Source organism: Rhinoraja longicauda, chromosome 4 (assembly GCF_053455715.1).
Source record: "Rhinoraja longicauda isolate Sanriku21f chromosome 4, sRhiLon1.1, whole genome shotgun sequence".
Taxonomy (NCBI): domain Eukaryota; kingdom Metazoa; phylum Chordata; class Chondrichthyes; order Rajiformes; family Arhynchobatidae; genus Rhinoraja; species Rhinoraja longicauda.
Window position 1 is genome coordinate 63,423,890 of NC_135956.1, and position 17,248 is coordinate 63,441,137.

At 39.8% G+C, this 17,248-nt stretch overlaps 1 protein-coding gene across 30 annotated transcripts in view; it reads left to right on the forward strand.

Moving 5' to 3' along the window:
• rims2a (regulating synaptic membrane exocytosis 2a) overlaps window positions 1-17,248 on the forward strand; it is a 711,765-nt gene that overhangs the window by 524,924 nt on the left and 169,593 nt on the right. For 8 of the 30 annotated variants that reach the window (XM_078397861.1, XM_078397846.1, XM_078397844.1 and 5 more), the window contains one exon: window positions 15,144-15,176. The exons of 15 other annotated variants lie outside the window; for them this stretch is intronic. In XM_078397861.1, the coding sequence (XP_078253987.1) occupies window positions 15,144-15,176 (33 nt within the window). Of the gene's footprint in view, window positions 1-7,144; window positions 7,229-15,143; window positions 15,177-15,655; window positions 15,692-17,248 lie in introns of all 30 variants that reach the window. 7 more of the 30 variants (XM_078397867.1, XM_078397866.1, XM_078397868.1 and 4 more) reach the window with 3 other exon arrangements.

Sequence of the window (17,248 nt, forward strand, 5' to 3'; positions counted from 1 at the left end):
CAAGTCGATGCAGGAAGAGGCCAACGTGATTTCAACGCTACTCATTCTTAAGAACGAAAGTGTGTAAGGCACTGAACAGATATCAGCAATCAAAGACTGTGTAACCTAGAACCTCTCATTTAGTTTCAGAAAATGGTGAGCCGGGAATACAGGAGGGTGTATTCAGATTGGAATCAATAGATGGATATATCAGGGGCAAGGGAAATGGCAACTTTGTTTGGGAGGGCACTAAGTAACACTGCTCGTTGTGTCGCACAGTGAAGTTTTAGACTAACTGAAATATCATTTCAATTCTCAGACTGCAGTTAAAATTACATTGGTTTAAATATTGGTGAATTGAAGCATGATTTATATTTAAGTGGTTCATCCACTTAAAAATCTTGCAGGTTAATATCCCACTCTTGATCTAAGCCTGCAGTTCGCAGGTGAATGTCTAACAACTCACCTGCTTGTTTTCTGCCTACATGACCTTTCTCAGCCTTTTATAAAGTTGCAACATAGATTTTAAAAGAATGATCCAATTCTTTGCTATTGTTTATCTCTGATATTAATTGACTACCTGAAAATACACCCAATTTATAATCTTTATCAATTTTAGCATTTGGCATCAAATGCTTAAAAAGAGGATAGCCTATTTGAGGGACAAAGGTTTAGTAATAGCACCAACCTTCCCAAAAGTCCATTACCTCCTTTTGGATCATTATAATATTCCCTGTGGGCTACTGTATATGCTAGTCATTGATAATAGTTAGAATTACTTTCATGATGGAAAGCTGCAGGAGTCTCGATAGTTTCTGTTTGAATTTCACCTGGCTGCATTGTGAGTCATGCAACAGCAGTGGTGGCAGGGCATCTGATCCTGAGGGGTAACTCTCCAGGGCAAGCCAACAGCAGTAACATATACCATGGATGCTGTGGAAGGGAGAGGCAGCAGAGGGCAGGAAGAATACCGTGGTTTCCTGACTGAGAAATTCTTCTGAATGAAACTTATGCCAGGAGTGAAGTGGAGGCTCAGGAAACTGCAGATGCTGAAATCTGGAGTAGCTGGAGGAACTCAGTGGGCTGAGCAGCATCTGTTGATGGAAAGGAATGGCCAATGTTTTGGGTCGAAACCCTGCATCAGGACCGAGGTTCTTCAGCAGATAATTATGCCAGGAGTGGAGCATTGTGTACTACGGAGCCCTCAAGGATTGCCCCTATGCCACGAACAGTGAGTTACAAATATTCTTATCCCCTTGTGCACACACTATGCTGCATTGATCACGGTAGGAAAAGATGCCATGGCATTATTAAAAAATATCAAGATTAGAACTGGAACAACTAATTGATAATGTCTGTCGCAATCACACAGACTGCACATTCCACTCCTTCCATCCACATTTACTCATCCATACTCTCAGCTAGTAATTCAGATATCACTGGTAGTTTAAAAAAAATGAGGAGGAGGATGATATTGAAGATGCAAAGCACACCATGTTATTTTCGCCAGCACAGCTAGGCAACATTTCAGATACTGGCATTAAAATGGAACAAAAAAAGTATGTTTAAAGGGGATGTGGCCTGATGTGACAAATTTGTTGGAGGTGGAAGTCCAAATGTCAGAACCGTTCAAGAGGACTCAGATGGGAAGACTGGCATGAATGCCCACTGAGATGCTGGTACGTAGTCAGGCCTGCCCAACCAAGGACGTGGGATGGCAAGTGTCATGGAGGGGTCCAAAGGGCACCTCTTTTAGGAAATTATACTGACCCTGGGCAGCATGCCAGCTACCCTGCTCACTTCATTACAAAGCTTGGGCAACAATCTCATTCAACTGCCCCTATTGTGTTGAGCAGATACTATCAGAAAGGTATTGATAAGTTGTTTTAGTGCCTCTGTGCACCTAATTAAAAATTTACTCTCTAACACCAGAGATCACATTGCTGTTTCCATCAATACTGAGGACTGATAGCTGTTCTCTAAAAACACAGACATGCAATGTCTGACTGTTCTCCAAGAACAGAGCATAGCACACATAAATTGATTTCTCTTCATCAAGAGCACAAGTGTGCCACCTGGGAGGAGATTGTTATTCTGCAGAAGAGGAAAGATGTCACATGTGAGAGTTCTCTTCCCCGAGAGCAGAGCAAACACAATGTGACCGGATTTTTGTCCTGGAAGAAAAAAAATACTGTCATTCTTGAGCACATTCTCACAGACAAACTCAGAGAAAGCCCACCAATAAGCAGATTCTTGTCCCTTTTCTTGGCAATCTCATTGATGGCACCTATGAACAAAGTGCTGTTCTGCAGGAGCAAAGTGAAGAACAGGAGGTGCCCCCTAGGTCAGGTGCTTGTCCATTGAGAACAGATTGCTTGTCGAATAGAACAGAGTGCTGACTCCAGATAGAAGCCTGAATTATGCGGGGTTGCTGGATTGGTTGAAACAATATAAATATGGTCTGGATCACAACAGGTTAGAAATCTTTGACCACGTGGTCCCATAAAAGGTTTTCCATGATTTGCAGCCTGGCTGCAGCTCCGGGGGAGAACACTGTGTATTAGACCAATAACTGATAACTTCGTCAAGAAGGCAATATGCAGGCTGGCCCTGTATATCTCATTCACATGTTAAAACTGAGGTGAGAAAAAACTTTTTCACCCAGAGAGTTGTGAATTTGTGGAATTATCTGCCACAGAGGGCAGTGGAAGCCAAATCACTGGATGGATTTAAGAGAGAGTTAGATAGAGCTCTTGGGGCTAGTGGAATCAAGGGATATGGGGAGAAGGCAGGCACGGGGTATTGATTGGGGACGATCAGCCATGATCACAATGAATGGCAGTGCTGGCTCAAAGGGCCGAATGGCCTCCTCCTGCACCTATTTTCTATGTTTCTATGTTTCTATACACATTGACATGATCATGCACCTGCATATATATACACATGTAACATATATGCCTTTACCACAGATAAGTTTCATTGTTTATTAAAATTAGTTTGTTCATATAATGTATGCTCATACCTTAACTCTACCTTAGCCAGGCTAGGAATGGTTTTTTTAATATATTAAATAAGTTGATGGCAACATTGTCAATTTGATGCAATGATTTTGCCTAACAACTATACTTAATTATTTCAATTGGTTCAATCAACTCAAAATTTGCTGCATAGTTTCAAAACAGACTCATTAACTCTTTAGTTTCACAACTGCTGAAATCTATTACTTGTAATTAGGTATTATATTACCTGCTCCAGAATATCTTGGCTTGATATCGATGCAACATGCTCTTCTCCAAGTCAGGGATTTGGGGATTTCTTGTGCAGTTGTTGGGCTCTAGAATTACTGCTGCCAGCTGTCGCATAAGGCCCAGTTGACGCCAGTCATCCCTTATGTACTTATGTATGTATTTATGTACATACCTTCCAGTCGTTACAAACTTCCTCATTGCCGAATATATCACTTTGTCCCTTGCAGAGTATTTCAGCTTTCAAAATATTCTTATCTGCTCAGGGTCAGCTGATTGGGCTGTGTCAGAATAGGTCAACTATTCTGACCAAGGGTCGACCACATGACCTTTCTTCATTGTCCTTCATTGTTCTGTGGTTTCCACCAACTCTCTCACTTGTTGGCAGGGTATCCTCCCAGAGCCTGTTGTGATACTTAACATCTCTCTGGCTGCTGCAACAGTGTGGTTTGTTCCTATTGTTCAGTGCCAAAACTTATAAATAATTTGTCACAGTAGATACACTGAAGTTATCTCCAGTACAATCGTCATCAACTACAATAGTGGTGTGCGTGTACTGTGAAATGGCTGATCCTGGTGATCATTGCGTTGGGAACATGGGCAGGATTTTCAGCCAGTCATCATATCTCGATTGGTTCATTGTCGTGTCCTTTTGTGCTTCCATGCATTACTATTCACCTGTTATTGATAAATGATTCTATCGGAGGTACACAGACCAATTGTGGATTGGTTCATTTTTGTTAAAGACCTTTGATATTGAAAACATGCCAACATACCCACTGCTGCAATGTTGATATGCTTGAAAACTTACATCTCGAAATGCTCTCCCTGTTAAGCACATTAAGATCCAACAGTCTCCTAAAACAGGTACTTTGTTTCACACTGTCTTATGAAGAGATTACCAGGTAGACAGAGGAAAAGATTCACGAAGATAGACTCAAAATGTTGGAAAAACTCAGCGAGTCAGGCGGCATCTCTGGAGAGAAGGAATGGGTGACTTTCACTGAAGAAGAGTCATGATCTGAAACGTCACCTTTTCCTTCTCTCCAGAGATGCTGCCTGTCTCACTGAGTTACTACAGCATTTTGTGTCTATCTTCAGTTTAAACCAGCATCTGCAGTTCCTACCTACACAAGAGATTCAAAAATATCTTCAAAGCCTCCTGAAAGAAATGCAACATTCTCATTGACTCTGAGGAATTTATAGCCCAAGACCACTCAAAGTAGAGAAGAAACATTTGTATTGTTATGAACCTCGAGACCTTAGATCAGGTGCACACAGAAGCCTTTGTTAAGCAAAAAATTCCCCATTCGCAGATTGCCCATCCACTCACCCCATTGATCACCACTTGCTTCATATCTGTGATACCCACCTTAGAACCCACAAAACCAGAGTGAAAGTAAGTCGTCTTGAGGGACTGCCGAGGGAGAAGCAGCATAAATGTAAATTAATAATAAAGAGGGAATTGTTTTCTCAAGAACCGAGCGAATATGAAATCACTGAGAACAGATTTTAAATAAGCAATTGGTCAAGGCTCCACCTATAATGATAAACCAGTTGTGTAGGTTCCTTAATTTTCACAAATTTCTCAAAGGAATTTTGGAGTTGGTATGTTGGGATCACCTGATAGCAACATCTTATCCATGTTAGGTCATATCTGCATTGTTTAAAGTGCCCATTAATCACAGCTGCTGTAAGTCTACCTTTTATGGGCTCTTTGTTGATCTTGTAATGTAATGCTTCCAGCCACGGCATTTTACATTGGCTTTATTTGATGCCAATGATATTTGGTTGCAAAATTCATAAGCAGTAAACATAAAACAGCTGAACATTTGATTGGGATTCTTGTAACAGTCGGTGATACATTGCGAGTATAGGTTAGAATTCCTATAACTTCCTGGAAAATTGCATCCTCTCATCGCCCTCCTTGTTGGTGAAATTGTCTTCGACCTATTTTACTTTTTCATTTGTTACTAGACCAAGTGGACCCGTTGGGCCCAAACCTCTCCTGCATTGGTGCAGCCCCCCCTCCCCCTCCCCCTCCCCCCTCGCCCCTCCCTCCCCCCCTCCCATCCCCCTTCCCCTCCTCCCCACTCCATCCCCCTCTACCACGTTATCCTCCCTCCCCCCTCCCTCCACCCCCTCCCTTCCTTCCTCCCCCTCCCTCCCTAGGAGATAGATTTGAACTTTAAAATGTGAATAACTTTAAAAATATTACACCAATTTCAATGAAACTTCTTCCATTAGCACCAAAGGGACACGGTGAGTAAGGTGGGCCTAAAATTATTGCGCTATCATGTACCGTTTTGGCTGTAGTTCAGGAACAAACAAACAAACAAATGAGAGTCTTAGTATATAGATGTAGGATGGTAGGCAGGATCACCACTGCTGTAACCTTCCTTCTCCCACTAGCCACATGATCACATGATCACATGCCCCTGCATCTGTTGTGCCAAATCATTGTGTTGCTACTGTTCTTTGTCTTCCTCCTGCTCTTTATTCTGGTAACTGCTCTTCTGGTTGTAAATCTCCAGCATTTAAACTGAGCTTTCCAGGTAGCCAGTTTGTTAAGAGACAGTGTGCCCACAAACCTGGATCCTATTTATGCCATGGCTTTCCTAGTAGTGACACAGGAAGAAGAAGTTAGAACCTGGAGCAAAGTTCTTGGCACCCAAAACTGACTTGGCAGTACTGTCAATGAAGGATGTTGGCAAAGTGGATACCTTTAGAATGAAGGCGTCTTATACGCTTCCATTATACATGACATTGATCTTGAAAGTATTCTTCTCATGGTCAAAGTAAATTTGGATATGAATTGAGTAGGTCCTCATGAAGAGATCTGGGTTCTGAAGGGAGTTCAAATCATATGAATCTAGTTGATCATGACCAGCATTGTTGAAGTTCGCAATAAGGAAATGCCATATGCATATGAATCCTTATCAATATCACTGAAGGATAATGCCATTAATATGTAGCATCAGGGACCATCTTGATGCTGCATTAAGCAGCAAACTGAGAAAGGCATAGAGCGGCAGTGTTTACCTGTATCGCAAGTTAAGATTCACACCTTTGTGTGTGACTAGAGATTTGAGAATATCAAGAATTTGAGAATGTCTCAGCAAAAATGGCCTTGATCCACCCAAACCTGTAGAGACATTGGTTTTCGGATTGTTTGAGATAAGAACATGTGTTCCTATATAGTCTATGGGTGCTTGCACATGTATACTTCTCGGCCATCTATCTTAGCGTCCCAAATCTTGCATTCAGTGCCTGCAAAGATGGGCCTGAAGTTCTTACTCAAAAAGAACTGCCAATATGATCATGGTAAACATGTTGTATGTGGCAGTTTTTAAGTAGAACTCAATAGATCATTCAGATACAGGATTGAATGAATACCCAATGCTAATGCAAAGAACTATACAATTATTCTTGAATCACAATGCCTGTTTATAGTTTTTAAAATGGCATGCACAGGATAGGAAACTGTGATCTAAAGGCCATTAAAATTATTTGTACATTGACAACAACTTGGACAAATCTACTTCTGAAATGTAAAATCACTCAATGTAAGGGAGAAGATAATATATTATATTTTGTCTGGTCGATCTGGCGCTTCAATAGCCCTCTACCTCAGCCAAGTTAAAAGCTACAATGGAGTTTGTTTACAACCATCTTTTTCTTCAAAATTGCTTTGGTGTTGTTTACAATCAAAGTAAGGACTAGATGGAGTGACTAACTGAAACCCGAATCTTTACTCTGTCATATTTAATTTTATTATTATCGCATACAATTTTTCCATGACTTTCTAAAATGTTTTTGCAAAATTATGTTTTTTTTACAACCTTTTAATTGAGTAAATCCCATTTTATTTTGCATTTAAAATTGTATTGTTTGCTATGTTTCTATTTGATTTATAATAGAAGTAACCTGGGAAGACCAGCAAAGGAAAATGAATGGTACAGTAGCTGATAACAGGTCAAAGCAGAAGCAGCTTTCTGAGCCAGGTTTGTCAGGCTGTGAAAACCATGGAAAGCATGAGACGCTATATAATTAGCAGTGAATTTTAGGTTTCATGCTTCTTTTGATGGGTGTATGAATAATGTGTTCTTCTCCCCACATAGTGTATCATGTGCATTGCCTCATACGTATTACAGTCTGTAAATTGCTATTTTTTGCAGCTTACAATTTTCAGGCTATAAATGTACAGGGATATGACGCAGGAATAGATAGAGGATTGGAATAATGAAGTAGAAAATGAATCTAAATTTTAAGAGGCAACTTAACTATTGATTAGTATATTTGGATTTCTTTTTTTATAATATTATAAAATATAATTAAGTTTTCTATATAGTGATCAAAAGGGAAATTGCACAATCATGTCTTTAACAATATTTCATTATTATTTGAAATAACAACATTAAAATTTATGCTTGTTTAAATTAATATTGTAAAGCAGATCCTTTATTTCAGTTGTATTTACCGGTAACATGATAAAATACTGCAGACGTTAATAAAATAATATTTATAAAAGAGCATTCTAAGAGCTTTCCCCAGTAAAAACACACTTACACTCTGTGCAGTATGAACACATTTGCTTGAGAAGTGTTTTTATGTATTGTTTTTATTGTGTGCTTATTAAATATAGCATGGTAGGAATGCACTTGTGTTATTTTTGTATTTGTCCTGTGGTTCATAGAATCAAATATTCCCCGAAGGTCTGTTAATCCTTTTGTGCATTAAATGCAGTGGAACTTCAGTTATCAGCATATATTAAAAATTCAAGTGTATTAATAACTTCAAAATATACAACGACACTGCTATTGAAGAAAGACTTTGACTCTAGTTGGCGTTTATGTTATAGACAATAGACAATAGACAATAGACAATAGGTGCAGGAGTAGGCCATTCAGCCCTTTGAGCCAGCACCGCCATTCAATGCGATCATGGCTGATCACTCTCAATCAGTACCCCGTTCCTGCCTTCTCCCCATACCCCCTCACTCCGCTATCCACACTTGTGGATCGAGCAGTGGGTTTGGGAGGAGCTATCAGTTCTTGGAATTAGTTTCCATCTGAAAAAGAGGGTATAAGAGTCTCCTCAACGGATTGAGGCAGATTATCAGAAAGGAGGAAAACTAAATTTTCTCTACTCATAAATGTGTTGTGTGAAACCTGCCATGCTTTGCACTGAAACTGTATCAGAAATTTAATATATGTTGAAATCTTTCATCCTAAATCAGCATAAATTCAAATCAATAAAAAATAAAGACCATTTCAATTAACAAATAAACTGGAGGTACTGTAAAATAAGAGGCTTTGCCATTTTTATGCTGTTTAGTGACCCATTTATCCCCACTCTTTGCTTTCTGTCTGTCATTAGCAAATTTGCAGATGATACTAAGCTGGGGGGTAGTGTGAATTGTGAGGAAGATGCAATAAGGCTGCAGGGTGACTTGGACAGGTTGTGTGAGTGGGCGGATACATGGCAGATGCAGTTTAATGTAGATAAGTGTGAGGTTATTCACTTTGGAAGTAAGAATAGAAAGGCAGATTATTATCTGAATGGTGTCAAGTTAGGAGGAGGGGGAGTTCAACGAGATCTGGATGTCCTAGTGCATCAGTCAATGAAAGGAAGCATGCAGGTACAGCAGGCAGTGAAGAAAGCCAATGGAATGTTGGCCTTCGTAACAAGAGGAGTTGAGTATAGGAGCAAAGAGGTCCTTCTACAGTTGTACCGGGCCCTGGTGAGACCGCACCTGGAGTACTGTGTGCAGTTTTGGTCTCCAAATTTGAGGAAGGATATTCTTGCTATTGAGGGCGTGCAGCGTAGGTTCACTAGGTTAATTCCCGGAATGGCGGGACTGTCGTATGTTGAAAGGCTGGAGCGATTGGGCTTGTATACACTGGAATTTAGAAGGATGAGGGGGGATCTTATTGAAACATATAAGATAATTAGGGGATTGGACACATTAGAGGCAGGAAACATGTTCCCAATGTTGGGGGAGTCCAGAACAAGGGGCCACAGTTTAAGAATAAGGGGTAGGCCATTTAGAACGGAGATGAGGAAGAACTTTTTCAGTCAGAGAGTGGTGAAGGTGTGGAATTCTCTGCCTCAGAAGGCAGTGGAGGCCAGTTCGTTGGATGCTTTCAAGAGAGAGCTGGATAGAGCTCTTAAGGATAGAGGAGTGAGGTGGTATGGGGAGAAGGCAGGAACGGGGTACTGATTGAGAGTGATCAGCCATGATCGCATTGAATGGCGGTGCTGGCTCGAAGGGCTGAATGGCCTACTCCTGCACCTATTGTCTATTGTCTATTGTCTATTGAAACCAGATTCATAGAATTCACAGCACAGATAACTGAAGGACTGCTGTAATAGTTTGTCATTGATTACTTGGTTATCCCTGTACATGCATTGTGAATAATAACATCTTCCATGCCAGAATTAATAACAAAGTTAGATACTCACAGTTTCTTGATATCAAAAATAATCCTAGATATTTCTGAAGAAAAGACTGTGTCAATTGTATTTATGAGGATGAACAATAGGCTTCACTGTGCTTGGTTGAAGCAGCAGGTTATTTTGGGAATGAAGCCCACCTACCCTCTGCTGTTCAACATGGGCCAGATGTAAGGAACAAAGTGGAAGTTGGATGTGAATGATCTCATGGTGGACTCTCCAGTGAGTCCAGCAATGGGTCTGACAGCTGTACAAACAGAATTTCTAACCCACATGAAAAGATATGTTTTTCAATTTCATTTGATTTTTTAATGTTGTAATTAGTATTTTAAGTATTCATTCTTTTATTTTTATTTATTTTTAAATAGCTTACATATTATTTTAATTAATTTCAATATTTCTAAATATCCAAGCAATGTTGGATATATCTAGGACTTTGTTGCACTCCTGAGCTACTCCACATTGTAGAATGGTCATGGTGTGGAGGGCTATGGGATAGCCATTCCACGGGTACCTTAGTTAACACATGCTACTGGCAGATTAATATATGGGTCAAGTGCAGTCAGCAGATTGATTAATCATAATCCAGCCCAATAATGAGCTTCATAGTATATCTGATTTAAGTTACTGTCAACTGATGGTATATCGTGTAGGTATTCTTGCACCAACCAAGCTTTTTCAAAATCCTTTCTGCATGGTGAAGGTAGTTTAACAAATTACAACTTAAAACTGAAATGAATTGCTTGGAGATATGATTTTGTCATCTGATCTCCAACATTATCTGTTCATTTACAGTGCACTTTTTGTCCAGTTATCACAAATATAGTGGTTCCAAATTATTGCTGCACTTTGAGGTTTTATTACTTATTTCTTAATAAATGAATATTGTAAAAGACCAAATCATTTCCAATGAAACCTGTTGACATCAATATTATTGTACGATGAGTCCAAAAAAATAATTTTCAAATGGAACTTTCTATAATAAATCCTATTTCAAATCAGAAACTGATTGAATAATTAGTCAATTATGAGCCAAGTATTGCTGAAAGCTTTTTAATCTACATTCAGCAACTAATTATACCACAAGGTATTAAAGAATATGAAGATGCTAATAAATACCCTGTTATAAGATAACACCCGGTAATGGGATCTTTCCATGTCATAGAAACATAGAAAAATAGGTGCAGGAGTAGGCCATTCACTGATCATGGCTGATCATCTAAAATCAGTACCCATTCCTGCTTTTTCCCCATATCCCTTGATTCCTTTAGCCCTAAGAGCAATATCTAACTCTCTCTTGAAAACATCCAGTGAATTGGCCTCCACTGCCTTCTGTGGCAGAAAATTCCACAGATTCACAACTATCTGGGTGAAGACGTTTTTCCTCATCTCAGTCCTAAATGGCCTACCACTTATTCTTAAACTGGTTCTGTACTCCCCCGACATCGGAATTTTTTTTTGCTGCATCTAGCCTGTCCTTTAAAAAATTTATATGTTTCTATAAGATCCCCTCTCATCCTTCTAAATTCCAGTGAATACAACCCCAATCACCCCATTCTTTTATCGCATGTCAGTCCCGCCATCCCAGGAATTATCCTGGTGAACCTACGGTGCACACCCTCAATAGCAATAATGTCCTTCCTCAAATGAGGAGACCAAAATTGCACACAATACTCCAGGTGTGGTCTCACCAGGGCCCTGTACAACTGCAGTAGGACCTCCTTCCTCCTAAACTCAAATCCTCTCTCAATGGCCAACATGCCATGAGCTTTCTTCACTGCCTGCTGTACCTGCATGCTTACTTTCAGTTTCAGTAATATCAGAGGAACGAACGAAATCCTGTCAAGAACTTATTTAGAGTGTTGATATGACACACAACAGCAAGAGAGCTTGGTCAACCATCAAGAAGCTCAACAATGACCCCCCCCAGAAGGCAACGCTGCACTCTAAAGCTACAGCAGATCAGGTTGCTCACCAGCTGCTTCTGAACATCAAACCACCACACAAGAAGCGCCACAAAAGGAGTTCATGGCATTAGGGTGATAAAGAGTCAACCTGGTACTTCAACAGCAAGGAACTCCAGACAACAATCGATTCCCTCAAGAACGGCAAGGCAACTGGCCTTGATGACATTCGTACAAAACGCATCAAAAATTTTGGGCAGATTACACGAGAGTGGCTCCTCTTGCTGTTCAACAATTGTGTAACCCTCTCCCAGCTACCTAAAATATGGCGGAAAGCTCATGTGATTGCTATCCTTAAGCCAGGGATGAGCCGAAAGAAACAAAAAGCTACAGACCGATCTCCCTACTATGCCATCTCTTCAAGCTCTTTGAGCGCCTCATCCTGAACAACCTAGGCACAATCACAGAACAACACCTTATACCAGAGCAAGTTGGCTTCCGGCCTGGGCGATCATGTCCCAGCCAAGTGTTCAATCTAGCTCAGCACATTGAGGACGGCTTTGAGAAGAATGAACCGACTGTCATATGAGGAAAGATTGAAAAGACTAGGCTTGTATTCACCGGAGTTTAGAAGGATGAGAGGGGATCTTATAGAGACGTATAAAATTATAGAAGGACTGGACAAGCTAGATGCAGGAAAAATGTTCCCAATGTTGGGGGAGTCCAGAACCAGGGGCCACAGTCTTAGAATAAAGGGGAGGCCATTTAAAACTGAGGTGAGAAGAAACTTTTTCACCCAGAAAGTTGTGAATTTGTGGAATTCTCTGCCACAGAGGGCAGTGGAGGCCAAGTCACTTGAAGAATTTAAGAGAGAGTTAGATAGAGCTCTGGGGGCTAGTGGAATCAGGGGATATGGGGAGAAGTTGGGCACAGATTGTGAATGATCAGACATGATCACAATGAATGGCAGCTGGCCTGAAGGGCCAAATGGCCTCCTGCACCTATTTTCTATGTAACTGGCATCGTCTTTGTTGATCTGACAGTTGCCTACAACACTGTGAACCATCAAGCTCCTCAACAAGCTCCATGACATGACAGAGTACTTCCTCTTGACCAAACTGATTCAACTGTCACTGGAAAACAGACGCTTCTATGTTGAGCTAAATGGTAAATGCAGCAGATGGAGGAAACAAAAGAATGGCCTACCTCAGGGCAGCGTCCTTGCTCCAGTGCTGTTCAATGTATACACTAATGATCAGCCAGTGTTCCCAGGGACGAGAAGCTTTGTTTACTCTGACGACCTTGGACTAGCAGCCCAGAGCACTCACATAGATGAGGTAGAAGCTACCCTCTCATCACCCTTAGACAACTTGACAAACTACTACAAAGACAATTGACTGAAGGCAAACCCTGCTAAGACCCAAGTTAGCCTGTTCCACCTTCGTAATCGCGAAGCTAGGAGGAAGCTGTCCTTAACATGGAATGGTGTCCTTTTGAGACACTGACTATGTTTATCTTGGGGTCACTCTGGACCGAACCCTTTCCTTCAAGTAACACATTGAAAAGGTGAAGGGCAAAGTAAGGATGAGGAACAGCCTCCTATGCAAGCTGGCAAACTCGTCGTGGGGTGCCAATGCATCCACACTGCAGTCAACTGCTCTTGCACTGTGCTACCCTGCTGCAGAGTATGCTTGTCCTGTCTGGGAGAGATCATCTCATTCGAAGAAAGTTGACAGCTGTAGATGCATCACTGGCTGCCTAAAACCAATGGATATGGATGGCTTGCATGTCTTGGCTGGTATTGCTCCACCAGGAATCCGCAGATCACTTGCCGGTAGAACTGAACATAGCAGGCAAGTTGGGGCCATTCCTGTCACTCTCATCACCTAGCCCCAAACCGCCTGAAGTCGAGGAAGTGCTTCCTTCACACAGTCCAGCCACTGTCACAATCTCCTCAAGCAACTAGACTAGCCTTGTGAGAAAAGAAATGCATTGAAAACCACCACCATGAAAAGCTGCCAATCCCAACCAAGGAACAGCTACCACCTGGTCACAGGTGTGACTGGAAGACCTGGAAGTCCCTCAATAGGCTCCGTACAGGGATGGGCCGATGCAAGACCAATATGAGCAAATAGGGCTATGCAGATGCGGCAGACACAGAATGTGAATGTGGAACATCTGTACAATCCATGCCACACCTACTAAGATGCCCACTTCTTGGTGAACAATGCTGCCTGGAAGATCTAACGGTGGCAAACGAGAGGCTGTCCACTGTGCAAGAGCCTGGCCGAACATTTGAAACATAGATGATGGACATGAAAGAAGTGAAGCCAGAACCAAAGTACTCATTTAACTGTTCTGCCATTTCTTTGAATTTCATTATAAATTCACCTGTCTCTGATTGTAAGGGACCTACATTTGTCTTCACAAATCTATTCCTTTTTACATATCTAAAGAAGCTTTTAGTCAGTTTTTATATTCCCCGCTAGCTTTCTTTCCTGCTCTTTTTCCCCCCTCTTAATTAACCCCTTTGTCCTCTGTTGAGTTCAAAATTTCTCCCAGTCCTTCGGTTTGCTGCTTCCTCTGGCCAATTTATATGCCTTTTCCTTGGATTTAACACTATTCTTAATTACCCTCGTTAGCCACGGTTGAACCGTCTTCCCCGCCAGAGAGGGATGAACAATTTTTGGAGTTCATCCATGCGGTCTTTAAATCTTAAATGTCACTGTATATGCTATTTTTAAGAGATCTGCACAACTAATTTCTAGATTATACTAGTGCGGCATAATAAGCAGTAGTTGAATATAGTTTGCAGTGAGAAATAGAGATTAAAGCACTTGGATTTTCAGATTAACATTTCAGCTATAATTGATTAGCTTATTCTTTTCAAGCTTTTCAATTTGTAATATCTTAATTATATTACATTAATATACATTAATTATATTATATGCTAGAAATAATAGCTACAACTCATTCAAAATCTTGAAGCAAAATAGAGCATCATAAATTTCTTCATTACTTTTAGTCTTTAATAAAAACGGTGAATCAGGCTGATTACTTAATTTAATTCAGTACAAATCTGGAATCTGTTCTTCAACTTCCCATCACTAAAAATGTAAATAACATCCAATTGAGGCCTGGACTTTAGATCCAAATTAATCTTAAGCTTCACTTGTTTAAGACCAGGAGCAAATATGAAATATTTGAAAGTGGGGAGTCATATCATGAATCAAAACAATAAGAAATCTGCTGAGAATATTGGCAATGAATCATGATTTTCTTCCTCTATTACAGCATTAATCTTGATAATATTTGGCTAAGAAAGCATGATCTAGCCTGTTTAGCATCAATGGAAAATCCCTAATTAACTGAGTTTATTTGCCTACTTGTGGGTCAAGCAATCCTTTACCCTCAATTCGGAACTATCCCTGTCGTATTACAGCTGTACTAGTTTCAGTCAGATGTATCTCACTATTAAACTGATCAAGTACATTTCTATCAATTTTGGTTTCATCATCTGAAACCAAATCATCTATGTCTTGTTTTTTTGTGATCACAGAAGAGTTGGATTCACCCAAAGGGAGAAATTCAGGTCTGCCTAATTTTATCTTTTCCTTTTAGTGTGTTCACCTGAATAGAATATCATTGTGTATTACATGTGGTGAATCTTTATTGGTGCTTCTCTATTTTCCTTTCAAAATATGTTGGGTTTTTTTTAATTCTTTATTGTAATTTGATAGAATTTATATTCTGACTTATCATTCTCATATCTTTTATCAAGATCACAGTATAAGCATGGCAGGAAAAAAATATTTTTCAAAAGGATAGCTGAAGACATAGGAACAACTTTCTAGAAGTTATAGTTTGGCTCAATAAGAATGATCTAAAATATATTTTTAGAGGAACATTTTGCTTATTATGGGTGACATTACTGTGAAAAAACTTTCTGCCATGCTTATCTTGCTGGCCATTTTAGTTTGATACTAATATTATAATTTGCTTGCTTTAGTTTATACAACGTCATTCCATACACATTCTTTATTTTCTTTCCTTGCTGTCTTTTTTGTTTAGAGGAAAACGATGCAGAAGCAGAAATCTGGGAATCAGGTAGGATGAGCTGGGTGGCACGGTATACATTTCAGTTATTGAAACACCGATGGCATCTTATTTACCGACTGCTGCCTGTATTCAAAAATGGATGCTAAACTCACTTTCACAATAGCTATATTCAGTCTCTGTACATTTTCAATTGTTATAATTCCAAGCATTGCTTAATACAGAGGCACTTTTAGAAGCTGGATCTATGGGTCTTTAGTCTGTCGAAGAGAGCCAGATGTAATACTGAAAATGAGGAGCCAGCTTACATATCTGCCTGCTTGCCTCCAAAAATGGCAGAGAAACCAGTCATTTTGCACTTGAAACCTATGATAACCAAATTAAACTGATATTTGGTTATTCAAAGAAGGTTCACTTTTTGTTATAATCAAAAAGTTTGATGACAATACTGCAAAGAATCTAATTGTTCACACTTTGCCCGAAACAGTCTTGCAAATCAGTTTTCTTTTCTGAACAGCCTTTCAGCTGTTATTATCCCTTATTTGTTTGCATTTCCTCCTATCCCTTAATATCCTTAATATAAAGACAAGAAAAATAGGAACACAGAAAAAAACCCATGCCATTTATTCACATTAATATATTCTGATATTCTTGAAGATCATACTCCCTCCAAAAGAGGTTCTTGGTATTCTAGGTTGGTTCAACCAAAATCGTGCTCATCAACTTAATTTCTCTGCTTTTGAAGGAAGTTTCCAGAAATAACACCACATTCATGATCTAACAACGCCACACATAAGAATTTATATATTTTTGCTGTGCAAACTTCAGTGAAGAAAGGCTTCAAATATACTTCAAATGTTTCAGATTTACACATAACATGCTTGGACAAAACTCAATAGAAATATTTAGTGATGCAATTAACAACATTGATTTTTATTTGCATAGTTTACTCTGTAAAAACACATTAAAATGAATGCAGTAAGAATTTAAATACCCTTTCATATGCGATTAACAAGGATAGCTTGAAGTAAACAAAATTGAAAAATATAATTATTAAAAGATACCATATAAATTGAGCCAGGTGATTAAGAAAGAAAGTAATTGTCACAAATCAATAAGACAGATGCTAAAAATCAATCGCTGAGCTTTGGTGACAGAAAATGTTAGAATAAAAGTTACAGATAGAGAATAACGGACAGTATGTGGGTTCTTTAGAAATGCCCCATAGATTCTTCACCATTTCCCTCCCGGCCCGCATGCTATCTAGTGATTTTAAAAGTAGTTCAATTCTGAAATAAGCATGAGCTGATATTTCTCCTCTTCTGGTACAATTACCTTCTGCTTTAACTCATTTATTTCACAAAATGCTGGAGTAACTCAGCAGGTCAGGCAGCATCTCAGGAGAGAAGGAATGGGTGACGTTTCGGGTCGAGACCCTTCTTCAGACTTCTGCTTTAACTCAGCTGCCAACACAATTACTTCAAAAGATAACCTCTGCCCCAATTCCTTTGCAAATTATCACTCCAGTTTTCACATCACTAGGTCTTAAACAAGGCCCTTGTATCCTTCAAAATCCAGGCTCAGCTTTGCCATAACCTTTGATGCTCT